The following is an 18,818-nucleotide window of genomic DNA, read 5'->3' as shown; positions in this document are numbered from 1 at the left end:
TGTGGAGTCCTTAATTCATTTTAAGGGAAGGCTCGGATTCCGTCAGTACCTGCCAGGAAGAGGGCCAGATATGGAATCAAACTCTACAAACTGTGTGAGAGTACCTCAGGGTACACCCACAGCTTCAGAGTTTATGATGGAAAGCACACCAGGATTGAACCCCCTGAGTGTCCTCCTGTCCTGAGAGTGAGTGGGAAAATTGTGTGTGATTTTGTGCACCCACTGCTGGATAAAGGTTATCACCTCTACACTGATAACCTTTACACCTGCATCCCACTCTACAAATCCCTCTCTGCGCAAGGTACCGCAGCCTGCGGTACTGTCCACAAAAATCAGAGAGGCCTCCCGAAGACGCAACTTGGGCAGATGCTCAGAAAAGATGAGAGCAGAGCCCATGTAGCGACCACCTGCTGGTGGTCAAGTACAAGAACAAAAGGAATGTCCTTCTCTTGACCACCATACACAGTGATGGCAGCGCCCTCAGCACTGTACGGGGTACACTCTACACAGGTCAGCAAATCGACCTGTGTACTGGGGTACAACAAAAACATGGGGGGCGTTGATCTCTCCGATTAACTCCTCCAACCGTACAATGCTTTGAGAAAGGCTAGGGTGTGGTACAAAAAGCTGGCCGTGCACATCGTACAAATGGCAATGCTCAACACTTTCCTGCTGTCACGATATGCATGCCACACCGATACGTCGTAACTTCAGTTACAGGAAGTAGTGGTTAAGGCCCTGATATTTGGCACCCCGGAAGGAGCGGACCCCAGTACTTCCGGAACTGAAGGTGCTCGTATCGTACCAGGTCAGCATTTTCCAGGGGTGGTCCTGCCAACTGGAAGAAAAGGTAAGCCGCAAAAAATGTGCCCAGTGTGTTACAAAAGGGGAATACGCAAGGACACCACTTATTAATACGACACCTGCCCCTCAAAACCAGGCCTGTGTATGAAGGATTGCTTCAATTGTATCACACCTCCATGCACTACTAATTTACTTTACAGTAAACAGATTAGTTCCAAAGGGAACTAGATAAGTTCTTTGGGGGTCTAGTTTCCAAAATGATGTCACTTGTGGTTTTTTAACTGTTTAGGCACATCAGGGGCTCTGCAAACGGAGCATGACGCCCTCAGACCAGTCCATCAAAGTCTGCATTCCAAAAGTCACTACTTCCCTTTCGAGCACCAACTTGTGCCCAAATAGTTTTTTGCCACATATGGGGTACCACCATACTCAGGACAAATTGGTCAACAACTTTTGAGGTCCAATTTCTCCTGTTGCCCTTGGGAAAATAAAAAATTGGGGACTAAAAGATCATTTTGTGGGCAAAAAATAGGATTTTTTATTTTCATGCCCGGTAGTGTTGAGCATTCCGATACCGCAAGTATCGGGTATCGGCCGATACTTGCGGTATCGGAATTCCGATACCGGGATTCCGATACTTGCCGCGTATCGGATACCGGAATCGGAAGTTCCCAGATTCAAAATGCACAAATTCAGCCAATGAGAATGATTCCAAGTGTGGGCACATCCTGTTCAGCATGGAGGGCATGAAACTACTGGCATGGCTGTGATTGGCTGCTGAAATGATGCCATGATGCAGTTTAAAAGTCGCTGGCGCCATTTTGCGATCACTCTGCTGTGAATTCAGTTTGTGACAGGACGCTGTTTGCTGACTGAGGGCCAGTTTAGAGATAGCGATTTGCTTCTTTGTGCTTTCCAAAGGCTAATTTAGCAACCGCTGTGTTCACCTACTATTCACCTTGCTTTTGCCTTGTAGCGCTGTTTTCACAGCGATCTGCAAGGTCTGTGTGTGTGTGTGAGTGCAGCCCACTCTCTAGTCTGAGTGCAGCCACATAGGCCATCCATAGCTGGTTGTATTCAGTTCAGGGAGGGTGGTTCATTGCCTCATACTGTTCTTTTTTTTTTCCAAGTAGTGTAGTCTGCTGCTAATTTTTAACAAAAAATCCTATTAGTGTCTTTCCACCCGTCTCCAGCTAATTTGTGGAAAAACACTACATAGGATAACGTAGAGGAGGGTTTTTGGGCCTTGCAGCGCCGTTTACGGCTGTCTGCACGGTCTCAGTGTGACTGCAGCTCGCCCTGTAGTCTGTGAGCAGCCATAGCCTGGTTGTCTCCAGCTCAGGGTTGTTCACTGTGTCATACCGCAAAATCAATTTTCATTTTGTTTTAAGTAGTGCAGGCTGCTGCACATTTTTTCAAAAAATTCCTATTACTGTCTTTCCACCCGTCTCCAGCTAATTTGTGGAAAAACACTAAATAGGATAACATAGAGGAGGGTTTTTGGGCCTTGCAGCGCCGTTTACGGCTGTCTGCACGGTCTCCGTGTGACTGCAGCTCGCCCTGTAGTCTGTGAGCAGCCATAGCCTGGTTGTCTCCAGCTCAGGGTTCTTCACTGCGTCATAACGCAAAATCAATTTTCATTTTGTTTTAAGTAGTGCAGGCTGCTGCACATTTTTTCAAAAAATTCCTATTAGTGTCTTTCCACCCGTCTCCAGCTAACTTGTGGAAAAACACTACATAGGATAACGTAGAGGAGGGTTTTTGGGCCTTGCAGCGCCGTTTACGGCTGTCTGCACGGTCTCCGTGTGACTGCAGCTCTATCTGTTGTCAGTTCAGCCCCCAAAAAATAAATAAATAATAAAGTTCACCAAACACACCAGTGACACCACTTTACATTTGTGTAGGCCACATTAGCTCATATTAAAGTCTAGTCCACACTTTAGAAAATTAGTGTTTCTTATACCTGTTAGGAGGAGTTGTTCAGGAATAAGCACACAAAGCCGTTAGTACTTTTCTGCTTATCTTTATCAGTCAACCAAGATGAAGAAGGCAATGAGTAAGGCACGTGGGCGTGGGCGCGGAGCAGGGAGGGGACGTGGGGATTCTGTGCCTGCTGCGGGCACCGGTGACTCATCAGCACCCACTTTCACAAGGGAACAGTCATTCATGCGCAGCTTTGTGGCAGAGCGCCGTACACCGCTGCTGCGTGAAGAACAAATTGAAGCCGTTGTCGGATGGATGGCAGCTAATGCATCAACTTCAATTAGTGCCACATCCTCTCAGACACAGAGCACTGGAGAGCAGCCATCTGTCTCTTCACCACCTGCCAAATTGCCCAGGCAAACAGAGAGCCCAGGACAGGAGCCGTCTCTACTTCTGTTCTCTGAATCTCTTGGCTTGGAAACAGGGGGCCAGCCAAGCAGCATTGGAGAAATGGAAGAAGAGGCAGGGTGCAGTGATGCCCAACAGCTTTTTCTCTCTTCCTCTGAAGAGGCGGGTGGGCCAGTGGCTCCGTTCACCACATCGCAGGCCGCATCAGCTGATGATGACACTCAGGTGCCACTTACTGGTGCGTGCTCTGCTGCTGAGACTACCCAGGAGGAGCAGTTGGGGGTAGAGGGTAGTGTAGATGATGAGGTCCTTGACCCATCTTGGCGTGAGGGACAGGAAGGTGGTGGGAGCAGCTCTGAGGAAGAGATTCCCCGTACGGCCCAAAGAGGGAGAGGGAGGGGGAAGACTGCGGATCCTGCAGCCTCCGCTTTGGCACCCGTTAGGAGCATGTCTCTTCCAAAAGCCAAAAAGGGCGCTCCCAAGACTTGCAGTGCCTGGTCCTTTTTTGACACAGTTGCAGATGACATTTGCTATGTCAAATGCAAGGTGTGTCATTACAAAGTCAAAATAGGGAAAAATGTCAGCAACCTCAATACCTCCAACATGTGGAAACATGTGCGCACCAGGCACCCGGCGGAGTTAGAAAAACACACTGAAGAGCTAGGCCAACCAACAGCGGCAGCTACCACCTCTTCAGCTCGTGTTGCCTCTTCCTCCAGCTCACACGCAGCTGGTTCGGCTTCCTCCCAGGATCGCCGTGGAAGAACCTCTGGCCCTGTTGTCCAGAGACCCGCTGTAATTCCACCCGCAGCACCACGTTCCCAGTCATCCACACACTCCCAGCCCAGTCTACAGCCATCGGTAGTACAGGCATGGGAGAAAAGGCGGCCTTTCTCGTCAAACCACCCACGAGCACAGGCTCTGACTGCAGGCATTGCCAAACTTATGTCACTGGAAATGCTGTCATTCAGGCTGGTGGAGACTGACAGCTTCCGTGACTTGATGTCATTGGCAGTCCCACAGTACAATGTGCCCAGCCACTTTTACTTCAGCAGGCAAGCCGTCCCTGCCCTGCACAAGCATGTTGAGGGGCACATAAAACACGCGCTACTGAACGCCGTCAGTAGCAAGGTCCACCTCACCACCGATGCGTGGACCAGTCAACATGGACAGGGGCGATACCTTTCCCTCACTGCCCATTGGGTTAATGTCGTTGAGCCGGGTACAGACCGTGCGAGTGGCGCAGGACGTGTCCTGCCCACTCCAAGGATTGCAGGAATCCATTCTGTACGCATTGACTCCTCCTCCTACACCAGTTCCTCAGAATCATCGCTGCAGGAGCCGTCACAGTCCACCTCCACATGGACCCGTGATGAACGTGTACCTGTTACGACCGACATGAGCACAGCCGTGGCTAAACGTCAACAGGCCGTCTTGAAATTAATTTATTTGGGGAATCGAAGCCACACAGCGCAGGAGCTCTGGAATGCCATCAAGCAGGAGAGCGATGTGTGGTTTGTGCCAGCGAATCTCCAGCCAGGCATGGTAGTGTGTGATAATGGCCGAAATCTGGTGGCAGCTCTGGGCCTCGGCAACCTCACTCACATCCCATGTCTGGCACATGTGCTCAATTTGGTCGTGCAGAGTTTTCTGAGGGACTATCCGGATCTTGATGCACTGCTGCACAAGGTCCGCCTAGAGTGTGCTCACTTGCGGCGTTCCAGCACGGCAAAAGCGCGCATTGCGGCTCTGCAGCGCCGACACCGCCTGCCGGAACATCGCATCATATGTGACCTACCTACCAGGTGGAATTCCACGTTACATATGTTGGAGCGGTTGTGTGAGCAGCAGCAAGCTGTAATGGAGTACCAGCTGCTTCAGGCGCAAAGAAGTCGCACTCAGCGCCATACAGATTTCACAACCACAGAGTGGGCCACTATGAATGACGTCTGCCAGGTTTTGCGTCCCTTTGATTATTCCACGCGGATGGCGAGTGCAGATGATGCACTAGTCAGCATGACTGTCCCCCTTATCTGCCTGCTTGAAAAATCACTGCAAGCACTAAGGGATGATGTTGTGGAAGAGGTGGAGGATGAGGATTCAGCATTTCCATCATCTTCTGGACAGTCAGCGCCACGTGGTTCCTCACAAACGTGTAGGCAGGGGACAGTTTGTGAGGAGGATGAGGAGGAGTCAATGGAGGAGGAAGACATCCGTCCAGAGGAGGGAGTTACACAATTGTCCAGTACTCAGTGTGTACAGCGAGGGTGGGGTGATGACGAGCGGGCAGAGATCACGCCTCCAGCAGGGGACAGCGTTTCTTGGGCAGTTGGCAGTCTGCAGCACATGGTGGATTACATGCTGCAGTGCCTGAGAAACGACCGCCGCATCGCCCACATTCTCAACATGTCTGATTATTGGGTGTTCACCCTCCTCGATCCTCGCTACCGGGACAACGTAGAAAGCCTCATCACACCGTTGAACCGGGAGCGAAAAATGCGGGAGTACCAAGACACACTGGTGAATTCCATCATCTTCTCCATTCCAACTGAGAGAAGTGCTGCTAGTGCATTCCAAAGCAGCTCAGTGCGTCCAGGCAGTGGTGGAGGCTCTGCACAAAGAGGGAGCAGAAGCAGTGCCTCTGCCCAAGGCAAGACCAGTATGGCCCAACTGTGGCACAGTTTTCTGTGCCCGCCACAAAAGTCTACACCATCACAGACGGCTCCAGTCAGCAGGAGGCAACGGTTCCGTCAGATGGTGACAGACTACATGTCTTGCCCTCTTGCTGTACTCCCAGACGGCTCTTCCCCTTTCAAGTTTTGGGTCTCAAAGCTGGATACATGGCCAGAGCTAAGCCAGTATGCATTGGAGGTGCTGTCTTGCCCTGCGGCCAGTGTATTATCGGAACGCGTCTTTAGTGCTGCAGGTGGTGTACTAACTGACCGTCGCATGCGACTATCCTCCGATAACGTTGACCGGCTTACTTTCCTGAAAATGAACAAGGCCTGGATCTCGCAGGAATTTGCCACTCCTCTTCCTGATGAAATAATTAGGTGACTGTCTACAGTATCCAGGTCTCCTGTTGTGTTCATCTTTCTACCACCTGAACTTAAATTCCTGGGCTCCAACACCGCCAGTTGAGGCTCAGAAGTGCCGTCTGCACAGTCAAAACATACGACCCAGTGTTATTGGGTTTCAGTAACGTCAGCTGATCCCCAGCTGTGTAGCCGGCAATGTGTCCTGCGACCGCCACGCTGACACAACAACTGAAATGTAAGGGAACCTGTCCCCCCCCCCCCAAGGCGTTTGTTACTGAAAGAGCCACCCTGTACAGCAGTAATGCTGCACAAGGAAAAGGTAGCTATTTTTGTTTAGCTCCTTGCACACGCAGAACTTAACACTTATAAAATGTGTCCACTGATACCGTAAAACCGTCCCGGAGGTGGGACTTTCCTTCGTAATATGATGCAGCACAGCCGTCATTCCTACCTCCTTGGCGCCGTTCCCCGGCTCCTCAGCGTTGTTTGATTCCGTCCCGGAGCCTGCGCTGTTATGTTATCCCTTGGCCAGGCACACTTAGCGCTGCCCGTCTTCTGACATCATTTGGTGTCAGGATGGCTGCGCCTGTGCGGCCGCGCTGGCCGAGAGCCCGCCTCGCAGTGTCTTCTGATTTAATCCCACTGGGGGCCTGAGATCCATGGACATGCGCAGTGCATATCTGAACCTCCACCTCTCACTCATCTCCCTACGGCTTCTTCAAACTGTGCGGTGTCAGCTGGTCCCTAATAGCATGCCACGGCCGTGACACCGCACAGTCTGAAGAAGCCGTAGGGAGGGGAGTGAGAGGCGAGGATATGCACTGCGCATGGCCACAGATCCCAGGCCCGCGGTGGGATTACATTAGACGACACTGCGAGGCGGGCTCTCGTCCAGCGCGGCCGCACAGGCGCAGCCAGCCTGACACCAAATGATGTCAGAAGATGGGCAGCGCTAAGTGTGCCTGGCCAAGGGATAACATAACAGCGCAGGCTCCGGGACGGAATCAAACAACGCTGAGGAGCCGGGGAACGGCGCCAAGGAGGTAGGAATGACGGCTGTGCTGCGTCATATTACGAAGGAAAGTCCCACCTCTGGGACGGTCTCACGGTATCAGGGGACACATTTTATAAGTGTTTAGTTCTGTGCTTGCAAGGAGCATCATGAAAAGAGCCACCTTTTCCTTTTGCATCTTTTTTGCTGCACAAGCTGGCTCTTTCAGCTACAAACGCCCTGGGCTCCAACACCGCTAGTTGTTGCCTGGTAGTGCTGTACGCACAGTCAACAGTCCCTCCTCTGTTATTGGGGTTCAGTAACGTCAGCTGTTCCCCTGCTGTGTGTGTGGCAATCCCTCCTATCTCCTCCACCTCCACCTCCCCCTCCTGTCCCTGGGCTTCAACACCGCTAGTTGTTGCCTGGTAGTGCTGTACGCACAGTCAACAGTCCCTCCTCTGTTATTGGGGTTCAGTAACGTCAGCTGTTCCCCTGCTGTGTGTGTGGCAATCCCTCCTACCTCCTCCTCCTCCACCTGTTCCCTGGGCTCCAACACCGCTAGTTGCCGTCCAGAAGTGCTGTCCGCACAGTCCCAACAGTCCCTCCTCTGTTATTGGGGTTCAGTAACGTCAGCTGTTCCCCTGCTGTGTGTGTGGCAATCCCTCCTACCTCCTCCTACCTCCTCCTCCTCCACCTGTTCCCTGGGCTCCAACACCGCTAGTTGCCATCCAGAAGTGCTGTCAGCACAGTCCCAACAGTCCCTCCTCTGTTATTGGGGTTCAGTAACATCAGCTGTTCCCCTGCTGTGTGTGTGGCAATCCCTCCTACCTCCTCCTACCTCCTCCACCTCCTCCTCCACCTGTTCCCTGGGCTCCAACACCGCTAGTTGCCATCCAGAAGTGCTGTCCGCACAGTCCCAACAGTCCCTCCTCTGTTATTGGGGTTCAGTAACGTCAGCTGTTCCCCTGCTGTGTGTGTGGCAATCCCTCCTATCTCCTCCACCTCCCCCTCCTGTCCCTGGGCTTCAACACCGCTAGTTGTTGCCTGGTAGTGCTGTACGCACAGTCAACAGTCCCTCCTCTGTTATTGGGGTTCAGTAACAGCTGTTCCCCTGCTGTGTGTGTGGCAATCCCTCCTACCTCCTCCTACCACCTCCTCCTCCTCCACCTGTTCCCTGGGCTCCAACACCGCTAGTTGCCGTCCAGAAGTGCTGTTCGCACAGTCCCAACAGTCCCTCCTCTGTTATTGGGGTTCAGTAACGTCAGCTGTTCCCCTGCTGTGTGTGTGGCAATCCCTCCTACCTCCTCCTACCTCCTCCTCCACCTGTTCCCTGGGCTCCAACTCCGCTAGTTGCCGTCCAGAAGTGCTGTCCGCACAGTCCCAACAGTTCCTCCTCTGTTATTGGGGTTCAGTAACGTCAGCTGTTCCCCTGCTGTGTGTGTGGCAATCCCTCCTATCTCCTCCACCTCCCCCTCCTGTCCCTGGGCTCCAACACCGCTAGTTGCCGTCCAGAAGTGCTGTCCGCACAGAGCCAAACACCTCGCCAATGTGTTAGTGGGGTTCAGCACCGCCAGCTGTTCCCCTGCTGTGTATACGGCAACGTGTACTGCGACCGCCACGCAGGCACAACAAGTTAAATTTAAGGGAACCTGTCCCCCCCCCCAGGCGTTTGTTACTGAAGGAGCCACCTTGTGCAGCAGTAATGATGCAAAGGGAAAAAGTGCCTCTTTTCGTGGTACTCCTTGCACATGCTGAACCTAACACTTATGAAAAGTGTCCCCTCCTACCGTGATACCGTCCGATTGGTGGAACTTTCCTTTGTGATGTGACGCAGCACAGCCGTCATTCTTACCCCCTTGGCGCCGTGCGCCGCCTCCTCAGCGTTGTTTGAATCAGTCCCGTAGCCTGCGCTGTTAGGTTAGCCCTTGGCCATGCACACATTTTGTGCTGCCCGTCTTCTGACATCATTTGGTGTCAGGCTGGCTGCGCCTGTGCGGCCGCGCTGGCCGAGATCCCGCCTCGTACTGTCTTCTGATTTAATCCCACTGGGGGCCTGAGATCCATGGACATGCGCAGTGCATATCTGAACCTCCACCTCTCACTCATCTCCCTACGGCTTCTTCAAACTGTGCGGTGTCAGCTGGTCCCTAATAGCATGCCACGGCCGTGACACCGCACAGTCTGAAGAAGCCGTAGGGAGGGGAGTGAGAGGCGAGGATATGCACTGCACATGGCCACGGATCCCAGGCCCGCGGTGGGATTACATTAGATGACACTGCGAGGCGGGATCTCGGCCAGCGCAGCCGCACAGGCGCAGCCAGTCTGACACCAAATGATGTCAGAACACGGGCAGCGCAAAATGTGTGCATGGCCAAGGGCTAACCTAACAGCGCAGGCTACGGGACTGATTCAAACAACGCTGAGGAGGCGGCGCACGGCGCCAAGGGGGTAAGAATGACGGCTATGCTGCGTCACATCACAAAGGAAAGTTCCACCAACCGGACGGTATCACGGTAGGAGGGGACACTTTTCATAAGTGTTAGGTTCAGCATGTGCAAGGACCATAATTAAAAGAGCTAAGTTTACCTTTTCCAGCATTAGTGCTGTACACGATGGCTCTTTCAGCTACAAACGCCTGGGGGGGGGGGTTAAAGTTTCCCTTTCAACTTGCTCCAGTGCAGGCTTCGGCCTACACTCTGCTCCCTCTCCTCCTCCTGCTGACCCTGGGCTCTAACACCGCCAGTTGGGGCCCAGATGTGCTAGCTGCACAGAGCCAAACACCAGCCAATGTGTCAGTGGGGTTCAGCACCGCCAGCTGTTCCCCTGCTGTGTAGCCGGCAACGTGTCCTGCAACAGCCACGCAGGCACAAGAACTGAAATTGAAGGAAACCTGTCCCCCCTCCCCCAGGCGTTTTTACGTTTTACAGCCACCTTGTACGACAGTAATGCTGCATGTGTGCAAGGTGGCTCAGAAACTTATTCTCCTTGCCCATGTTGAAGTGAACACGTCTAAAAATGAGTCCTCTGCGACCATTAAAACGTCCCTCAGGTGTGATTTTCCTTTGTATTGACACGCAACAAGCTCCTTGGTAGCGCTGCCAGTCTTCTGGCATCATTGTTTGGCTGCCTGCGCCTCTGCGGCCGCCTTGCCCCACACAACGCCCCTCGGTGTCTTATTTATTGGGACTGCGAGGGTGTGATTGATGGGCATGAACGGTGCATTTCTTCGCCTGTCCCTCATCTCCTTCCGCCTTCTTCGGACTGTGCGTCTTCATGGCCGTGGCATGCGATAAGGGATCAGCTGACGCCGCACAGTCTGAAGCGGGTGTAAGAACCCAAGCGAGAGGCGAACATATGTACTACACCAGGCCATGAATCCCAGCCCCGCAGTGTTTTAACAATGTTAAGACACTGGGGGGCTGGGATTCATGGTCATCGCAAACCGCAACGGCCGACATAACATGATGTCAGATGATGGGCAGCGCTAACAGCGCAAGGCCAAGGGATAACACAAAAGCGCAGACTCCTGTGCAACAAATAACGATGCTCAGGAGGCCGCGCAAAGCACCAAGGTGGCATTTTTGCCAGCTGTACTGCGTCTCTTTACGAAGGGAACTCACGCCTCCAACACAGTTTGACTGTATAAAGGGCTAAATGTTATACGTGTTCCTTTCAGCGTGTGCAAGGAGCAAAATTAAAAGATCAACCTTTGACTTGTGCAGCACTACTGCTGCTTAAGCTGTGGCTCTTCTAGTTTGTAACCCCTGAGGGGGGGTTAAAGGTTACCTTTGAAATTGGTTCAATTAGGCTTCGGCCTACACTCTGCTCCCCCTGCAGAGCCCGGGCTCCAACACCGCCAGTTGGGGCCCGGTACTGCTAGCTGCACAGAGAAAAACACCAGCCAATGTGTCAGTGGGGTTCAGCACCGCCAGCTGTTCCCCTGCTGTGCAGCCGGCAACGTGTCCTGCAACTGCCACGCAGACACAACAGACCCAAAGCTGCCGCCACTGCAGGCTTCGGCCTACACTCTGCTCCCTCTCCTCCTCCTGCTGACCCCGGGCTCTAACACCGCCAGTTGGGGCCCGGTACTGCTAGCTGCACAGAGAAAAACACCAGCCAATGTGTCAGTGGGGTTCAGCACTGCCAGCTGTTCCCCTGCTGTGCAGCCGGCATCGTGTCCTGCAAAAGCCACGCAGACACAAGAACTGAAATTGAAGGGAACCTGTCCCCCCTCCCCCAGGCGTTTGTACGTTTTACAGCCACCTTGTACAGCGGTAATGCTGCATGTGTGCAAGGTGGCTCATAAACGTATTCTCCTCGCACATGTGGAACTGAAAACACGTCTAAAATGTGTCCTCTGTGTGACCATTTAACCGTCCCGGAGGTGTGACTTTCCTTTGTAATGACACGCTGCAACCCCCTTGGTAGCGCTGCCCGTCTTCTGGCATCATTGTTTAGCTGCCTGCGCCTCTGCGGCCGCCCTGACCCACACAACGCCCCTCGGTGTCTTATTTATTGGGACTGCGAGGGTGTGATTGATGGGCATGAGCAGTGCATCAGTTTGCCTGTCCCTCATCTCCTTCCGCCTTCTTCAGACTGTGCGGCTTCACGGCCGTGGCATGCGATAAGGGATCAGCTGATGCCGCACAGTCTGAAGCGGGTGTAAGGACCCCAGTGTGAGAGGCGAACATATGTGCTGCGCCAGGCCATGAATCCCAGCCCCGCAGTGTTTTAACAATGTTAAGACACTGCGTGGCTGGGATTCATGGTCATCGCGAACCGCACCGGCCGACATTAAATGATGCCAGAAGATGGGCAGCGCTAACAGCGCTAGGCCAGGGGATAACACGACAGCGCAGACTCCTGTACAGCAAATAACAACGCTCAGGAGGCTGCACCCAGCACCAAGGTGGGATTCTTGACATCTGTGCTGCGTCTCATTACAAAGGGAACTCGCGCCTCCAACACAGTTTGACTGTATAAAGGGCTAAATGTTATATGTGTTTCATTCAGCGTGTGCAAGGAGCAAAATTAAAAGAGCAACCTTTGACTTGTGCAGCACTACTGCTGCATAAGCTGTGGCTCTTCTACTTTGTAACCCCTGAGGGGGGGTTAAAGGTTACCTTTGAAATTGGTTCAATTAGGCTTCGGCCTACACTCTGCTCCCCCTGCAGAACCCGGGCTCCAACACCGCCAGTTGGGGCCCGGTACTGCTAGCTGCACAGAGTAAAACACCAGCCAATGTGTCAGTGGGGTTCAGCACCGCCAGCTGTTCCCCTGCTGTGCAGCCGGCAACGTGTCCTGCAACTGCCACGCAGACACAACAGACCCAAAGCTGCCGCCAGTGCAAGCTTCGGCCTACACTCTGCTCCCTCTCCTCCTCCTGCTGACCCCGGGCTCTAACACCGCCAGTTGGGGCCCGGTACTGCTAGCTGCACAGAGAAAAACACCAGCCAATGTGTCAGTGGGGTTCAGCACCGCCAGCTGTTCCCCTGCTGTGCAGCCGGCAACGTGTCCTGCAACTGCCACGCAGACACAACAGACCCAAAGCTGCCGCCAGTGCAGGCTTCGGCCTACACTCTGCTCCCTCTCCTCCTCCTGCTGACCCCGGGCTCTAACACCGCCAGTTGGGGCCCGGTACTGCTAGCTGCACAGAGAAAAACACCAGCCAATGTGTCAGTGGGGTTCAGCACCGCCAGCTGTTCCCCTGCTGTGCAGCCGGCATCGTGTCCTGCAAAAGCCACGCAGACACTTGCTCTTGTACCTTCTGCTCCCCATCCTGGTTCCAGTACCGTCAGCTGGTTCCGGGCAGAGCCTTTGGCTTAGGTGCCTCCCTCTGGGTATCCGAGTTCCACCAACGTCAGGTGGTCCTTGGTAGTGCTTTCAGGCACGGGTACCTCCTGCTTAGTAACCGGGTTCCAGTAACGTCAGCTGGTCCTCGGTAGTTCCATTGGCTCTTGGACCTTCGGCTACCCATCCGGGTTCCAGCACCGTCAGCTGGTTCTCGGCAGTGTCTTTTGCTCTTGTACCTTCTGCTCCCCATCCTGGTTCCAGTACCGTCAGCTGGTTCCGGGCAGAGCCTTTGGCTTAGGTGCCTCCCTCTGGGTATCCGAGTTCCACCAACGTCAGGTGGTCCTTGGTAGTGCTTTCAGGCACGGGTACCTCCTGCTTAGTAACCGGGTTCCAGTAACGTCAGCTGGTCCTCGGTAGTTCCATTGGCTCTTGGACCTTCGGGTAGCCATCCGAGTTCCAGTTCCATCAGCTGGTTCTCGGCATTTTCTCAGCCTTCTTGTACCTTCTGCTACATTTCCAAGTTCAAGAGATTAAACACGATGACCCGGAAGACCACCCCTAAGATGACGACAACACCAGAGACGACAACCACCGTGATGACGACGACCCTGGAGACGATGACCCTGAAGACCACCCCGATGACGACGACCCCGGAGACGACGACCCTGAAGACCACCCCAATGACGACGACCCCGGAGACGACGACCCTGGAGACGACGACGACCTGGAAGACCGAGAAGCAGAAGAACAAGAGGCTGCAGAACAAAGAGCAGAAGAACATTACGCATAACACTAAATATCAGAGCAAAAGATATTATCTAAATTATAAGCAGAAGAAGACTAAGCAGTGTATGGGGGTGAGTCCGTTCCTCCTCGTGGTGCCCCTGGATAAAGCCTGATGCTGCAGGCCAAACTGAACGCGGACAAATGTAACTGTTTTGTGACAGGCAGAACGGAAGGTGTAATCTTCAAACTTTTATAGATAACAACTACGGGAATGCCTGTCACAAATAAGAATATGATGAAGAAGTAGAATATGATGAAGATAATAGTAAAATAAAAAGAATATGAACAATGTAACCAAAAAAATAATAGGTAGAAGATGAAGAAGAAGATGAATAAGGTGAAGAAGTTGATGTCAAAGAAGCTGATGATGAAGATAATGAAGAAGAAAGTGTGGGAGAAGTAAAAAAGGTGAAGGGCGTGGAAGTAGTGAAACATCAATATCTGACAAAATAAAAAAAAAATTAACATAGTCAAAATCTTTCTAACGCCGAACGTCATAAAAAACAAAACAAAATCCTGCTATTCTATTAGATTGGGCTAAACCTCTGTGCCTTTAATATCTCCGCCACGTCCCCCAATACATCCTACATTATTCTTAGTTGTTTTCCTTCATGTAGAATTAACCTACAAGGAAAGAAAGGGTTTATTTTAATTCCGATATTTTCATCCCATTGACTTGCATTGGGATCGGGTATCGGATTAGATCCGATACTTTGACGGTATCGGCCGATACTTTCCGATACCGATACTTTCCGATATCGGAAGGTATCGCTCAACACTAATGCCCGGGCATTATAAACTTTAGTGAAACACTTGGGGTTTAAAGTTCTCACCACAAATCTAGATAAGTTCCTTAGGGGGTCTAGTTTCCAAAATGGGGTCATGTGTGGGGGGTTCTACTGTTTAGGCACATCAGGGGCTCTGCAAACGGAACATGACACCCGCAGAACATTCCATCAAAGTCAGCATTCCAAAACGTCACTACTTCCCTTCCGAGCCCCGACGTGTGCCCAAACAGTAGTTTTCTCCCACATATTGGGTACTAGCATACTCAGGAGAAATTGAACAACAACTTTTGGAGTCCAATTTCTCCTGTTACCCTTGGGAAAATAAAAAATTAGGGACTAAAAAATCATTTTTGTGGAAAAAAACATATATTTTTTTCACGCCTGGGCATTATAAACTTTAGTGAAACACTTGGGGGTTCAACGTGCTCAACACACATCTAGATAAGTTCCTTAGGGGGTCTAGATTCCAAAATGGGGTCACTTGCGGGGGGTTTCTACTGTTTAGGCACATCAGGGGCTCGTCAAACTCGACATTGCGTCCAATCTCCATTCCAGCCAATTTTAAACTGAAAAAGTAAAACGGCCCTCCTTCTCTTCCGAGTCCTGCCGTGCGCCTAAACAGTAGTCCCCCCCCACATATGGGGTATCAGCGTACTCAGGACAAATTGGACAACAACTTTTATAGTACAATTTATTTTGTTGCCCTTGAGAAAATACAATATTGGGGACTAAATGATCATTTTTGTGGAAAAATATGATTTTTTATTTAAATGCCTGCTGTTATAAACTTCTGTGAAGCCCTTGGGGGTTTACACTGTTTAGGCACATCAGGGGCTCGTCAAACGCGACATGGCGTCCGATGTCGATTCCAGCCAATTTTAGGTTGAAAAAGTCAAACGGCGCTCCTTCTCTTCCAAGCCCTGCCGTGCGCCCAAACAGCGGTTCCCCACCAGACATGGGGTATCAGCATACTCAGGACAAATTGTTCAACAACTTTTGGGGTCTAATTTCTCCCCAAAAATTTTTGTTTCCAAAATTGTGCTGTTGTAAAGTAGACATTCGGGAATTGTTATTTATTAACTATTTTTTGTGACATATTTCTCTATTTTAAGGGCATAAAAATTAAAAGTTTGAAAATTGCAAAATTTTCCAAATTTTCACAGAATTTCCATTTTTTACAAAAATAAACTCAAGTTATATCGAAGAAATTTTACCACTAAAGTGAAGTACAATATGTCACGAGAAAACATTCTCAGAATTGCCAAGATCTGTTGAAGCGTTCCAGAGTTATTACCTCATAAAGGGACAGTGGTCAGAATTGTAAAAATTGGCCCAGTCATTAACGTGCAAACCACCCTTGAGGATTAAGGGGTTAAACACCTCTGATTAGTGCAGTCACGCAACATACAAGCCTCTGATTGCTCCGGTGATGCACTGTACTACTGTAGTGCCGTGTATCACCACCTGTCAGTGTAATACTAACGGCCCCATACACATGAGATACTTGTTGGCTGATTGGTCATTTGGCAGATCTCCCCCGACTTCCCCATACACACAAATATTCCCGCTTTCCTGTAGTCTGTATGAGAGTCGCCTCCAGACTCCTCTAGAGGAGGACTATCTACAGGAAGAACAAACAGATTAGCCTCTGAAATTCAGGATGCCAGATCCTTCTCTGCCCTGACATCTGTCGGGAGACCCCCAAATACATTATCGCACGAACCACCTGAAATCAGTGTTTTCATGCAACTTTAGTTTAATGTGTACAGGGGAGTTAACAGGTAACTTATTGGACGCTGCCTCTGGCCCAGTTTAATAGACCTTTGAATATTGCAGGTCCACACACCATTATTAGGCATGTAAGTATCGTAACTAGGCAGCAGCATACTGTTGAGTACTTGGGGGCAGAGGGCATTCAGCCGGACTCTGTCACACCTTCTTAGATGTCATGTTTGCTTTTGACAGCAGCAAGTGGTTAAACTGCCAGGAACTGTGTTGACCCCGCACCTGTGACATCCCTGTGCTGTACATCCATGTTCTGGGACCCAAAAGAGTTAATTGAAAAAAAAAACAAATGTCTAACATAAATAACAAAATGTGTCTCCTGCTTTTTGTATATTTTTTTCTTTTTACAAAAATTGTTAGTGCCAATTTTGTTTTCAAACATTTTAATATCTGCTTTTTTCCATGCAGACTTCGGTATCAAATAATTTTTGTCCTTGTTGTTGGTGCAAGAAAAAAGCCTCAAACTTTTGTGTGTGAATCAGACATGAGATCTAACGTGATAGAAGATAACAGTTCGGGGAAGACGGAGAAACATTCATATACTGTAGACGGCCGGTGGTGATGGAGTCAGTGACTGCCTGGCCAAATATGTGTCTAGAGCCATAGTAGAAGATGAAGATGTCGTCCTCATCATGAAGTAGTTATTTCTCATGTCACGTGTAATGAATGTCTCCTGCAGTATTGCTAATGACAATTCCAGTGTTGGTAAATGAGACGAGAATTTGCGTTATGGAAGATGAGTCTATGAGAAACGTATTCAAATTGCCGACTCCGAGGAAGAAACTGCTTGTTGTCTGTGGCCTAAAATATATAGGTTTTATTAGTAGATGTAAAGAAGAGAACAAAATACTGTAAAATAATAAATCTCCTCATATGTTTCCCTTATCTCCAGTAATTGTATTATTACACAGGATTTTTATGATCTTACATCTGCTCATCTTCTCATTCAGATCTTTACAGTATCGGATCCTCTCAGAGAAGATCTTCTATATAAGAGAATTTTCCATCAAAGATGGTTATGGACAGAGGCAAGATGACAGAGAGGATATTACATCTCACCCTAGAGATCCTCTTCCGCCTTACTGGAGAGGTGAGAGATTCTGATATCGTCACATTTCATCATTCTTATCTTTGGGAATAATAGATGGACAGAACTGGAGAGTAAGGCTTCATGCACACTTTGCGGTTTTTGCTGCGGATCAGCAGCGGATTTGACGCTGCGGATCCGCAGCAGTTTTCAATGCAGGGTACAGTACAATGTTACCCTATGGAAAACAAAAAACGCTGTGCCCACGATGTGGAAAATTCATTGCGGAACCGCTGCGGAAAAAAAGAAGGAGCATGTCACTTCTTTCTGCGGATTCCGCAGCGGTTTTCAACATGCACCAATAGAAAAGTGCAGTTGAAAACCCGCAGAAGAATCCGCAGAAGAAACCGCATGAAAATCCGCAGTGAAAACCGCAGCGGTTTTTCACTGCGGATTTTCAAAAAACGCTGCGTAAAAATCCGCAGAAGAATCCGCAACGTGTGCACATGCCCTAAAGGACTCTGGAAATGTCTGTAGTGAGATTTATTAATGTGTCTTTCCATAACCAGGATTACACAGTAGTGAGGAAGACCTCTAGTTTGCACTGTCAGGACCCTGTGTCTGGGGGATGGGGAAGACCCCTGAGCCCAATCACAGGCCCTCAACCTCAACCCCTGATACAAGAGGACATCAATGACCAGAAGATCCTAGAACTTACATACAAGATGATTGAGCTACTGACTGGAGAGGTGACACTGCTGGGAATGCTGGGACATTATATAGTAAAAATATGAAGAGATTGGGGAGATGACCGTATAATTGTATGTGTCAGGTTCCTATAAAGTGTCAGGATGTCTCCATCTATTTCTCCATGGAGGAGTGGGAGTATTTAGAAGGACACAAAGATGTGTATAAAGACGTCATGATGGAAGTTCCCCATCCCCTCACATCACCAGGTAATAGACAGGACTAAATAGACATGGCCTATATTTATTTGTATGTAAAGAATGATCTCCGTCCCTGTATGTGTTTCCTCCAGATCTATCCAGTAAGAGGACAACACGAGAGAGATGTCCCCGTCCTCTTTTTTCACAAGACTGTAAACAAGAAGATCCCAATGTTCCTCAGGATCTTCAGGTAGATGGAGAGAAGGTGTCATGTGATCTCCCCTATGGTGTGTAGCCGGCTGTGAAGGTCTTGTGCTCAGACTTGTTTTGTCCACCAGAATTATATGCTTTATACTTGTGTAATGAGAACAGTGGAGATGGCAGAATTAGAACTGATCATAGATGTGACTTCTCCATCTGTCTGTGACTTTTACAATATTTGTTTCAGGGTGAAGATCTGACCCATATTAATACTACAGAGACATGTGTGAGGGGTGATGAGCGGTGTAAAGAGGAGATTCCTTCGTATAACTACCCAGGTGAGTAGTAACCACTAAATGCAGAGAAATCACAGATTCTTCTCAGTCA

The 18,818-nt window shown here is 50.2% G+C and overlaps 1 protein-coding gene across 3 annotated transcripts in view; it reads left to right on the top strand.

Annotated features, from left to right (window-relative positions):
• The window catches only part of LOC143764694 (uncharacterized), a 103,593-nt gene that overhangs the window by 66,926 nt on the left and 17,849 nt on the right, over window positions 1–18,818 (top strand). For all 3 annotated transcript variants that reach the window (XM_077250537.1, XM_077250538.1, XM_077250536.1), the window contains exons 2-6: window positions 17,267–17,406; window positions 17,913–18,092; window positions 18,176–18,299; window positions 18,383–18,480; window positions 18,679–18,769. In XM_077250537.1, the coding sequence (XP_077106652.1) occupies window positions 17,329–17,406; window positions 17,913–18,092; window positions 18,176–18,299; window positions 18,383–18,480; window positions 18,679–18,769 (571 nt within the window). In that variant the 5' untranslated portion in view covers window positions 17,267–17,328. The remainder of the gene's footprint in view (window positions 1–17,266; window positions 17,407–17,912; window positions 18,093–18,175; window positions 18,300–18,382; window positions 18,481–18,678; window positions 18,770–18,818) is intronic.

The sequence above is a fragment of the Ranitomeya variabilis genome, chromosome 4 (assembly GCF_051348905.1).
Source record: "Ranitomeya variabilis isolate aRanVar5 chromosome 4, aRanVar5.hap1, whole genome shotgun sequence".
NCBI classification, from domain to species: Eukaryota; Metazoa; Chordata; class Amphibia; order Anura; family Dendrobatidae; genus Ranitomeya; species Ranitomeya variabilis.
The sequence above is the reverse complement of the archived record's forward strand: the minus strand, read 5'-3'. Positions and strand labels throughout refer to the sequence as shown.